At 48.5% G+C, this 12700-nt stretch overlaps 1 protein-coding gene across 1 annotated transcript in view; it reads left to right on the top strand.

Moving 5' to 3' along the window:
- Slc35f3 (solute carrier family 35 member F3) overlaps positions 1 to 12170 on the top strand; it is a 104067-nt gene extending 91897 nt beyond the window's left edge. Inside the window, exons 4-7 of the mRNA XM_052166502.1 lie at positions 4061 to 4186; positions 5996 to 6188; positions 7964 to 8053; positions 11478 to 12170. Coding sequence (XP_052022462.1) covers positions 4061 to 4186; positions 5996 to 6188; positions 7964 to 8053; positions 11478 to 11713 — 645 coding nt within the window. The 3' untranslated portion in view covers positions 11714 to 12170. The remainder of the gene's footprint in view (positions 1 to 4060; positions 4187 to 5995; positions 6189 to 7963; positions 8054 to 11477) is intronic.
- Positions 12171 to 12700: the final 530 nt, after the last annotated feature.

The following is a 12700-nucleotide window of genomic DNA, read 5'->3' as shown; positions in this document are numbered from 1 at the left end:
CTTGCTTGCTACCCACACTAGACAAGCATTTGTGAAAGCACCTTTCATCCCAGACATTTCCAAGAGCATTCCTTAAAGCTCGTGCCAAGCAGGGAATCAGCCAGGGTGTGTGTGCCTGGGAGGGGCTTACCTGAATCCTATAGCCAGAAACACCAGTGCCAAGTTAGAGCTGAGAGGCAGTGCAGGGCAGCGGGATTGGGGATTTCACTTGAAACTCTAGATCAAGGGCAAATGTGCTGACATTCTTTGAATGGCGGCAGATTTTCCTGGACAAAATCTCATAGTCGATTGAAAGCTAGCCAGACTTCATGACAGTTGTGTGGGGCATGGTAAATGCAGTGCTAAGTCCCAGCAGGATCATGGAGATGCCTAATCCAAGGAGAGGAAACAGGTGCCTTTGGTCAAGGACAGAATCTCCGTGGCTTTCTACCTGCTCCCTCTGGTGGTCAGAGATTACCTCTGCTGTTCCTCTCCTTGCCACACAGTAGGACAGAACAATGGCCACTCAATGTGCAGTTAAATATCTCTTCCTTCTTGATGCTCAGGCCGAGGTGCTGGGTAGCATCTCTCGAGCTAACCATGTTGGCAACCATCAAGAGGCAGACTCCGGGTCCTCTGCTTCTGTCCTTGCTTCACTGTCCTGAGACTAATGACATCACCTTGAGGTTGGGCTTACGCCCACCTGAGTTATACAAACAGCAGTAGGGACGTGAGTCAACTGCTGGTTCATATTTTTAGCTTACAGCAGGGGGAGGGGGAGAGTTTGTTTTGAGGCTCAGTGTTAATTTTGGAATAAAAACTCACGCCCAGGGCTGCCATCCAGAAAAGCCTTCAGCAAATCAATGATCTAATACACGTCTGGAGGGACTGCAGGTGCTTCACACAGACTCAGAGTTAAAGACTTGTGTGTCCTGGGGGTCACTGAGCCATGGTTATGCCTTTCCAGGCTCTACCTATTAGGGGTCAAAGAATCAAGAGAGTCCATAGAGCTGTCCCAAGTAAATTTTTGTTATGGGAAAGAGACACTTCAAGGCCAAAGACACAGAAACAGAAAGAGAGGTGTGGGTGAGAATACAGTTGAGCTGCTCAGCCGACTTGCAGAACACAGCGTGGTTGAGATCTGTGCTTGTTTGCTGTCCGTGGGTAGGAGACTTTCCTACACCCTGCTACAGGGATACAGTCTGGCAATGTTGGCTTCTGATTAAAGTGCTCTCTACTGACCCCTGCACACTACAGGTCTGTGTTAGGCTTTCAGTACCCAGTGGGTACTGTCAGGAGAAGCTACAGGGTGACAGGATGTTGTAATGTGCAGACACAGTGCAGGCATGCTCTCCCTATAGGAGTGCATGGCCAGTCAGTGAAGAACTTCCCACTGTAGGCTATGGGATCAATACATCAATACATGAAAGCTCATGGAATCCTTGAGACAAGACGAGAGACAACTGGAAGCCGCTCAAGTGCTTGCTGAGGACAGGCAGCTCCTACCTCTAGACAGTTCCCAAAGACTTAAGAGCTTCCAGCCTGGGGGCTGGGTGATCAACGCCAGCTCTGTAGGCTTGAGGGACAGGACCAAGGCTCCTCTTTGTGGGGAAGAAGGCTTTCAAGGGAGAGGGTTCACGGGGGCAGTGGGAGCAGCAAACAAGACTTGTGTTATTAAAACAATTGCTTGAGTCATCCAGTTACATCTTACTGAAGATGGGAGGGGGCACCTGCAGTTCTAGGTCACATGGACAGGTCCAAAATATAAGGAAGAATGTCTTATAATACTCTGGAGACCTTGGTCACTCCTGGTGTTGCTGGGCAGTTGCTGCTGAGGTGTCTGTTTAAACATAGATCAGCCTATCCCCATCTGTACTTACAATTACTTCTGTGAGCCCTGGGATAGAGGTTCATACATGGTAGCTAAATGCTCAGTCTGGGAGCCAGTGACTGACTGTGGGCCCATGAGCAGAACCAATGTCTGAACTTAGCTCGCCTAGTTTTTAAAGCTGGACAGAGAAGTTAGAGAGAAGTCTTTAAAGTTGGTCATCATCTGGTACCCTGGATTAGGAAGTTGTACCCAGAACCTGTGAATCCACAGGACAAAAACTTGACAGGTCTGAGGAGAGTTCAGTGTAAGCACAGAAAATAGTCAGGGAATACTTTCACACGGAAACCAATAAACCTCAGGCGTCTCGGTGTATAAAACATGAAGCCAGCAGATCTCTTCCATGTCACACTTGGCTTCCTTTAACTCTTGAGCTAGGTGAGGACCTGGGCTCTGATCTCCTGACTGAAGGAAGCATCTTGAAGGTGAGGTGGGAAAGGGTCCACACACTTTGGAAGGAGGTCTCACCCTCCAAGGGGACTGCTAAAATTCAGAGAACAGGCACCCCACAGTCAGATCCTCAGACCTCAAGACCAGGGCTAGGAGCCAAGGAAGTCACTGTCTTTGGTGCCTCCTGCCTGAGTGAACCCACAGGGTCTGAGTCTCCACAGCTTGGGGCAGCCTCACCTGCTCTGTCTGACCCCTCTTTCCTCTCCCTGAATCTCTGCACAGGCCAGTTGAGGTGGAAGCTCTTAGCTATTGATTGTTAGCAGTTGGTGAAGAACGTGGGAGAGGCTGGAATCTGCCTTGCAAGTCTTCAGGAAAAATAATCCAGTCTCTTTTGTTTTTTGTTGCTTCAGATGTCTGCCCTACATGCTTTCAGAATCATCAGAAATCTGTCTGACAAAGGCAGCTTAAGGAAGGGAGGAGGGTTGACTGTGGCTCATGGTTCAAGGGATACAATCCCTCGTGGTGGAAAAGAGGTGGAGGCAGAATGTAGCACGCACTTGTAGTCAGGAAGTGGAGACTGGAAGCTGGTGCTCAGCTCACATTCTCCTCAGTCCATGGGGTGAGGCCACCCACTCACCCTACCTTCACTAACCCAGTACAAAGTCCCGCACAGACCATTCAGTGTTCCCAGGATGCCTCTAAATCCCCTCGAGCTGGTAATGATGATTAGCCACTTACTGTTACCCATTTAAATGTTAAACCAGATTTGCCATCCAATAGCTTCTCTTTAGACTCTTCTGCCTCCAGCTGTGTGCCCTGGAGCAGATTCCTTAACCTCTCTGAGTCTTACTTATATAAAAGGTTAAGTGTCACCACCACCACCCCCCCACCCCCCCCCACCCCCCCACCACCCCCCCCCCCCGAGGAAGAGAGGAAGCACTCAGTATTGGCCCCTGAACCTCAACTGTCAGATGCTGCCACTAATGTCAATTTTGAAGGGTCTTCCCCTCTCCTAGTTCCCTGGGGCTCTGTGAGCAATGCAGCTGCCGCTACTTGGACTCTCTCTGCTTGAATTCTGCAAGAGTTCTGGAAGCCAGAACACTTTCTCCTTAGAGATTGCATCCCACAACCTGCAAGTTACCAGAACAGCACAGAGGAGAGGCCCAGGGAAGGAAGAGCTAAGGAGAAGGGAGAGGGGCTGCACTTACAGGTCAGGGCATGATCTGCAGCCCTTGAAGGACAGTGGTGTGGTCAGTCCCTGCTGCTAGTGTGTCAAGTGACCTGTGAAGTGTCTGCTGTCACCACTGTATGATCCCTGTTGAGAATTAAAAACACCAAGTCTAGGCCCTGTAAGTTACCTGTAGAAGATGGGAAGAGAGCTCAGTAGTTCCCAGGTGTTAACTAGGTACTGTCCCTCAGGCCTTGTCATGACTGAGGAACCTGTCCCCAGAATAAGATCACCAATCTGTCAAGGCTCTGTGGCCAGCCCTGGCTACAGCCTGAGACAGAGCCAAACCACCACCCTGGCTATCAATGCCTCAGCAGTTTGGTTCTGTCAAGCTTAGACGGGTGTCCTGTAAGCTCCGCCCCTTCAGCCACCTCTCCCTTCTCACCCCATCTTGGGATGAGATATTGCTTTCTTCCATCTGGAAAAACCCATGAATAGAACATTCTCTTAAGCACTTACCTCTCCCTCCATGCCTGACAAGCTCTCCTCCCTCCCTGCCTGACAAGCCCTCCTCCCTCCATGCCTGACAAGCTCTCCTCCCTCCATGCCTCACAATGTTTTTCTCCCTCTCATAGATCGTGGCTGCCATCCTTGCCATTGCAGGCATTGTCATGATGACCTACGCCGATGGCTTCCACAGTCACTCAGTTATTGGCATAGCCCTGGTGGTGGGCTCTGCCTCCATGTCAGCTCTCTACAAGGTAAGCACATGAGCCCACCTTACCAGCAGGTTTTGGGGCAGCAGAGCTCTGGGACTCACAGCCTGTCACCTTAGACATTCTGGATGGTATGTGGGCTTCTAAGAAGAGTGTATATTTTTAATATGCATCAAGAGGGCAGGGTCCACACAGGCAGCTGAGAAAGACTGGACCCCTGGACCCATCCATGCTTGCTTGTGCCTGATGGGACATGGAGACGGGATTATGTGTATGGCTTTGTCATATAACTCTTTGGCTGTGTGATTTTGGGGGCACCAAGTACCATTATGAGTCCATGATGGTTCAAACACTACTTGTGAAATAAACACGCAAAAGTATCTTTGGCAAGAGCCGGGCAAAGTGGCTTATGTCTTCCATGCCATCACTCACGGAGGCAGGAACATTGCCACAAGCTTGAGCCTTTGCCTCAGAAAACAAAAACAAAATGGTGGCAAATGTTGTAAGTCATTGGAAAGTACTCCCTAAGTGCCAGTCTAGAGACAGCAAATGACTATTGCGTAGCAGGGTGTCCTGCTCTTACACCAATTCAGGCTCCATGCTGTCATATCCTAGCTCCTGTCTCACCCTCTCTTCTCCTTTCCTCTCCCCTAGGACCTCTCTCTCCTCCCTAGACACTGGGGATACAAAATGTCTTCACACACACCTCCCCTGTGATCACTCCCTCTAGCTAGGCTCCACCCCCAGTGATCACATCCTCTAAATAGGCTCCACCCAGGTAGCACTTCCTCTAGCTAGGCTCCACCCGCTCCAAGGGAGCTCTGCCTCTAGCTAGGCCCCTCCTCCTAAAGCTTCCATGACCTTCCCAAACAGAACTATCTGCTGGGGACCACATGTTCAAACACACAAGCCTACGGAGAACATGTTGCCTTTAAACCACAGCACCTGTCTAGAGAGACTACCTAGGCTGTCAGAAGGTCTTTGATCCCCTTCCCGATTGCATGCATATAAGTGGTGAACACACCAGGCAAAGCACTAGACAGACAGCCACCTGGCTGGGCTCTTTGTTCACAAAACAAGTTGAATGGGGCCCACGGACATGCCTGAGTCCAGCTTCTGGCCACACAGTCACATCCGTCCCTCGTCTCCCAGCCCTTTGAACATCAAAAGTGATGTGCAAACAAGAACATTGCGGGAGAGGATTAAGTCTAGTGCAATTCACTAGGCCCCGTGTCTTTTATACAAAGGGAGGTAAGATGGAGCGGGGACTAGAGAAGTCTCTCAATTTTGTTTCACAGAAAACATCTTTGCAGATAAAGCCCTCTTTTGGGAGTGCTGCTCACAGGTTAAGTGCTTGCCTGGGAGGCAATGGGGTCTGGAGATCAGAATCCCAGTCCTCTGTGCTAACTGGGCATGGCAACCCATCTATGATCCCAGTACATGGAAGGCAGAGATGGGAGAACGTCCAAGGAAGCTGGCTAGCTAAATCAACCCCGCGCAGGGAAGCAGGGAAGAGAGGCGAGGTGTCCTGGGTCAGGATCCATTTGGAGGCCCCAGAGAGGCTGTGCAATCATGGCAGACAGTTCTATGCATTGTGAACATAACATATAACAGCCGTGTGCGGTATGCAGATCCATGACTCCTGGAGACAAGGTTTGTGAGGCCAGACACAGTTCAGCCTGAAATGCTGCTACACAGCGTGTGGACTGCAACCCTTCACCAAGCTTCATCAGGATTCACTGACAGACAGGGAAGGTCAAACCCAGTGGAGCTATGGAGCCAACCGTGCCAGCATCCCCAGATTTCCTCATCGGTGGGTCTGGGTTTATCCTCACCTCCCACTCTCCCTGACAGGTTCTGTTCAAGCTTCTGCTGGGCAGCGCCAAGTTCGGAGAAGCGGCCTTATTCCTGTCCATCTTGGGCGTGTTCAACATCCTCTTCATCACCTGCATCCCCGTCATCCTCTACTTCACCAAAGTGGAGTACTGGAACTCCTTCGACGACATTCCATGGGGAAACCTCTGTGGGTTTTCCATTCTTTTATTGAGTAAGTATCAGCAGCCTGTGCAGACGCCCCGGCGGATAGCAACAGACACAGAAGGGAAAACCCTTGCTGTCCTGAAGTTCTCACTCTTTGTCAAATTTCTTGCAATTTCTTAAAAGAACAGTATTTTAAGGTTTTTTGAAAAAAATATTTTCTTGTGAGGGGGTGGCCTTAGAAGGTAGGGCTTGTAATAAGATGTGGTTATTTCATTGTAAGTGTACACGTACATAGTTACACTTAGGAGTTTTGCCTGTACGTATGTGCGCCATGTAATAGCTGTGGAGGTCTGCAGAAGATCTCAGATCCCCTAGGATGGAGTGACAGATGGTTGTGAGCCACAATGTGGGTGCTGGAAACCAGACCTGGTGCCCTCTGTGAGAGCGGTAAATGTTCTTAAACCCCGAGCCGGCTCTTTATCCCTTATTTTAATCTTTGTGTACGTGCGCATGTGTGTGGTGAACCAGTGTGTGCAGGTGTCCACGGAGGCCAGAACAGGCTGTCAGATGTCCTGGAGCTGGAGTTACCAGCAGCGGTGGGCTGTCTGATGTAGGTGCTGGGAATTGAACCTCTGAGAGAACAACTGGTGCTCCTAACTGCTGAGCCATCTCTCCAGTCCCACTCATTGGACTTTAGGAGGGCTTTGCAGAATTGTGGTCATTGTCATGGCAGTTGTCATATCAGCTGTCACTGATGCTCTGGATAACACAGTGACAGTCTGGGGTTAGTTAATGTGGCACGTGTCCATGGGGCGCTGTGAAGGTATCTCTGCTTAGAGAGAATGATTCGTTACCATTCTCATTAGTGTTTCACTGCTAGATAAAGGCTGCTGCTGGGGAGAAAAGTGACAGAGATGCCTCATGAGTTCACTCTAGCTTCATTTTGCTGCTGTGCTGTGACAGACACAACAGCCAAAAGCACCTCAGAGAAGGAAAGGGATTCAAATGGCTACACTTCCACGTCACGGTCTAACACTAAGGGCAGTCAGGGTAAAAACTCACACAGGAGCGTGAAGCAGAAAGCATGGAAGAGCACAGCTTACTGGCTTTTTAGCTCAGTCACTGGGTCACACTTAGCCAGCTTCTGAAGCCCAGGACTACCTGTCTAAGGATTGATGCTGCCCACAGTGGACTGAGTCCTCTTAACATCAATTAACAAGACAACAGCACAACACCCTCCCCCCGCTGACGTGTCCACAGGTCAATCTGATCTTGGCAGTTCTTTAACTGAGACCTGAGAGTAGGCTGCCAGGTTGAAACGTGAAGCACGTTACGTAAAGGGCACATCACATCCCCTACTCAGCCGTCCAGGGACAGAACCAACAGTGAAGACGAGCAGCAGATCTTTGGTCACTTTTTTCAGACCCATACCCTCAGGTTCTGAGACTTGTTTTTGTTTTAAGACTTTTTTATTTATTTACTTTTTTATGTATGTGAGTACACTGTAGCTGTCTTCAGACACACCAGAAGAGGGCAACTGATCCTATTACAGATGGTTGTGAGCCACCATGTGGTTGCTGGGAATTGAACTTAGGATCTCTGGAAGAGTAGTCAGTGTTCTTAACCACTGAGCCATCTCTCCAGCCCCGAGACTTGTTAAAATGCTCCTTATAACCCCAATCCTGCTCCTTCAAGGAAAAAGCTTAAGTTCATGGAATGACAGGAGTCCTTGTAGTGCCTACCTCCTGACTCTCTTAGAAACTGGGAGTCAAATGAGCCAATACAGAGGTCAAGGACAGGACAGTTATAGGTAACGCCAATCTTCAAAATTCTCTATTTCAGCATTCAATATTGTATTAAATTTTGGAATCGCTGTCACGTATCCCACGCTGATGTCCCTCGGAATTGTCCTCAGTGTACCTGTAAATGCAGGTAAGCATTTTTTTTTTCATGGATCTCTGTCTCTGTGTGTTATAAATGCACTATCTCCTTGGTTTACACACACACACACACACACACACACACACGCATGCACACTTTCACATAGCCACTTACATCTGTTATTACTGCAGCTGCTGCATAATGCATGTTTAACTTCTGCAAAGAAAGAAGACACATTTAGCATACTTAGTATATACCCCTTTGTTGTATACAAGATCTTTTCCCATGACAGGTTTGTGCTATTGTTGTTGTTGTTGTTGTTAACTATTTTGCTGTATTTGGGATGGAACCAAGAGCCTCATGCACACTAGGCAATCTCCCTACCATTGAACTATATATTTCCTTCATCCTTTTTCAACATTCTGTTTTGAAACAGGGTCTGGCTATCCTTGAACTCACTTCATAGCCTGGACAGTCTTTGGATTTGCAGTCCTCCTGCCCAGCCTCTAGGGTTACAGGGTTTGTGCCATCAGGCCCAATTCAGCAGAGAAACTTCTATGCCCATTTGAGCCCAGAAAGTACAAGGCTGTCTCCATCCTAACGAAGAACAAACCTAGGGCAGCCTGGAGCAGGAAATGAGTGAATTTTTTGCAAGTGACTTTCATGAGGAGAACTTGCCACATCGGGCAGTCATGTAGAAACTGGTTGGCACTCCAATGAGGCAGGAATGTTATTTCCTTCTGCCTCTGGGTGAGGGCCAGAACCCTTTGGGTATGGGAACTCACTTTGTCCTGGGGCCTTGTAGTTGGCTCCTCTCCCTGGCTGCTTTATGCTGGCTTGAGATTTCAATTTCCTCTCCAGAATTCTCTGCCTCATACCCTGGATCCTTGCAGCGTTGCCTCTGGACCCCTGATTCCATTAGAGAACTGGTTTCCTGGGACCTGGTCCCATAACCTATCCACAGTAGTTTTTGGAAGCAAAGCCCCTCTTGATTGTAGAGACTCTCCTGAAGCCTGGCTTCCCTCCTTGGCTTCCCATCCTGTCCCATGGCTCTTTATCCCTCACCTTGACCAGACTCTCCCAGGTACCTCATGGCCACAGGGTGAAGAGACCTCAGAACACTAGGCACAGCCCAACAATGCCCACCCCATCCTAGATGTCTAAGGTCCCCATTCATCAGCCCTTTTGTCAGTGTGTCTCCCCACAATTGAAGGCTGTGCTTGCCCCTTTGGCTTCCTATTGAGAAGCAGAGGAAACAATCCATAAGACAGTACTTCAGAGCTCAGGGGATGGCAGCATGGTGGCACACCCCTGTAATAGCAATACTGAGGAAACACAAACAGGAGGCTCTCTGAGCTCATGGACCAGCTAGCCTGGCCTGCTTAATGGGCTCTAAGAAAGAGAGAAACCCTGTTGCCCCCCCCCCATAAAAAAGGTAGATGGCTCCCAAGAAACAATAGCTGAAGTGGCCCCTCATCTTCATAACCAGAACACATGTACATGATTACACGTACACAGAGACAGACAGACAGACAGACAGACAGACTGACTGACAGTGAGGTGCAGAAGGCACCTGAGCTCCCACATAGCTGTCAAAAAACAGTGTAAACATGATAGGCTCCTGGAAGGCACTTCTCACGTGGCACGCGCACAGCCATGTGTTTTCATTTGGTGTCACATGGGGATATGGTAAAAGGCATACCCTACACTAGTTTGGCACTGAGAGTTACTTTGGCCACATCCTGCAGCTGAAGATTAGAAAGGAATATTTCGCATGGCTTAACTGCAGAAAAGAGGGCTAATCCCATGTCAAAGGCAGGAATCCAGTTCCCATCAAGAGGAGGAAGGTGAGGACCAGTTCTCTGGAACTTGGCAGAGCAGAGCAGTCACCAGCCTGCAGGGCTCACATTGCTCAGAGGACCCCAGTGAACCATCCCCAGCCAATGAAGTAACAGTTGTCAGTGTCAAAAACTGAAATGTTTCTGAGAGTCCACAGGAATTCTCTGGGTTTGGGGGTGCATTATTACCCTCTCATTCCTTCTCTATCTCCCTCCTAGACAAAGTGGGGAGGCAGGAAGTGGAGAGAAGTAGGAGGAGGCAGGAAGTTGGGGAAATAAAGAGCCTAGCCTTGGCAGAGAGGAAAAGCAACCCCCACCAAGGTGAGCAGTGGGCAGTTGCCCTGTTAGTTACAAGTTTGCAACCTCCAGTAGAACAGACAAGAGGCGGATCTTCCCCCTCCAGCAATACTATCTCCTGAGGCAAGCAGGCTTCAAATGGGCGCAGTCCCGGCTAGCCAAGGAGAGAAGGGATGTTTCCTCAAATAGGAAAGAAGGTGCCTTCAACAGTGGGGTGCTCTGAGCACTGTCGTGGCTGTTAGAAGGATTGGAATTTTACAGATGGATCTAAGTCCATCTCCCATTAATCCTGTCACCTGACTGCTCATCAGGACAGGTCAGGTGTCTTTAGGGAAGCCCTTGGGAAAGGGGCATCACCTGAGATTTAGAGCCTCACGGCAATTAATGGGCAGGGATAACAAGAACTCTTCAGTACAGCTGGGTTTGCTGGCACATACCGGTAACCTCAGCTCTTAGGAGGCAATGGCTTGAGGATCAGGAGTTCAAAGTCATTTGCAGCTACTTAGTGAGTGCAAGGATAGCCTGGGCTACATTGAGACTCAAGAAACAAAAACAAAGTTGGGGGAGAGACATGGGGTCATCTGAATCTCTCAACACTTGTCTCCTCTGAGGCCTCGGGCTTGGGCGTCACCATCTGAACCTAATCCAGCACTCAAGTGTAAGTTGGTAACTTAAGTGTGAAAAAAAATAAATCAAGGGTAACTGGGAGCACACGTGTAAATTAAACATGCCTGGTAACCTGGGTTAGTTTATTGGGATCTCCAAGGTGGAAGGGGAGAAATGACTCCCAAAAGTTGTTCTTTGACCACACTGTGCCCCTGATATTCACAAGATTATATGCATACATGTTAAGCAAACACACACATAAATTAAAATACATAAACAAAGAATCTAAAAAGAAAATTCACAAATAGCATCCTAAAAGAACTGGGTCAGGTTTGCTTATCAAAATGCATACACATGTAGTGAGATTAAATTATAAAATAAATGTCATGTATGACATCACAAATACTGTGAAAAGTACCAAAAATATCAATAAAAGTAATATTTTCTTTATCCTGAAACTCAAATCGCCCAGAATTAAACTCCCTGGCATGTTTAATTTACACGTGTGCTCCCAGTTACCCTTGATTTATTTTTTTTCACACTTAAGTTACCAACTTACACTTGAGTGCTGGATTAGGTTCAGATGGTGACGCCCAAGCCCGAGGCCTCAGAGGAGACAAGTATTGAGAGATTCAGATGACCCCAGCCTGTACTAACAAGCCTCCTGCCCTACCGGATGCTCAGATATATCACTACATCCACAGAATGAATAAATGGTGGTCTGTCTCCCACAGTGGTCGATCACTACACCAGTCAGATAGTCTTCAATGGGGTCCGAGTCATCGCCATCATCATTATCGGCCTGGGCTTCCTCCTCCTGCTCCTTCCAGAAGAGTGGGATGTCTGGTTGATCAAGTTGCTCACCCGACTCAAGGTGAGGAAGAAGGAGGAGACAGCAGAGAGCAGCGGGGACTTGGGCACGGGTCCCCAGAGCAGGAGCAGAAGAGCCCGCCCATCCTTCGCTCGCTGAGAAAACTCCTCTGGAACTCTGGGGTGCCCCCATGGTAATGTTTTTGAGGTCTGTTCCTGAGGGAGGACCCTCAGTGGGGTGAGGTGTACATACATGTACAGTTTTGGTAACCGCGGTAAGTTCTACGGTATTTATTGGCATGTCCAATTTGCTTGCACTTTTCCACGTCAGACTTTCCACTAAGGGTACCGATTCAAAACAGATGAGAAAAGAGCCTCTCAGTGCTTCTTCAATGAATGTAAAGTGGGGTAAAAATGAGCCTTGTGTCGGTCTCTTCAGAGGACAGGCAAGCTGGACAAGCCAGGGCCAAGGCTCTGCCTCTTAGCAACTGAAAATGACATTGTGCACTGTGATTATTTTTCAGCTATAGTAGGTCATATTTTGTTTTATACCAGAACTGTATACTTAATTTTAAGGAATCTCAATGAACCAAAAGATAATTGTCAGTTAATTTGGGTGGGTGGATGGATAGATGGATGAGTGTATGGATGGATGGATGGATGGATGGATGGATGGATGGATGAACATATAGGTGGACAGATGGTTGGTGGACAGACAGGTGGATGGGAAAGGAAGAGAGAGGCAAAGCAGAAAAGGACAAGACATGAAGATAAACGGAGGACAGGCCTATGCTGGGTCAATGGTAGAAGACAGAACTCTGGCCTAGCTGGTCTGGTCTCACAAGACCGTGAGGAGAACTCAGTGCCTTCTACAGCATCTCTGTCCTATGTGAAGCGAGGTGACATTAAATGTCACTGGCGCCGTCTTATAATTTAGATGTAGAAATCTTTAGAAAAACAAACACAAACTATATGTGTCTATGTGCGTTCAATAGTGACAAAGCCAGTGGCCTGTGCGTTTGGAGGGCGGTTGACGGTGTGCAGCGTGCACAGCGGGTGCCCTGTGTGGGAGGAATGGATGGTGGTTTCCAGACTGAGTCTGTAAGCCTTTTAAGGAAACTTTCAAGCACCGGGCTGTTTACTTACA

Source organism: Apodemus sylvaticus, chromosome 21 (assembly GCF_947179515.1).
Source record: "Apodemus sylvaticus chromosome 21, mApoSyl1.1, whole genome shotgun sequence".
NCBI classification, from domain to species: domain Eukaryota; kingdom Metazoa; phylum Chordata; class Mammalia; order Rodentia; family Muridae; genus Apodemus; species Apodemus sylvaticus.
This window is presented reverse-complemented; position numbering and strand designations above follow the sequence as displayed.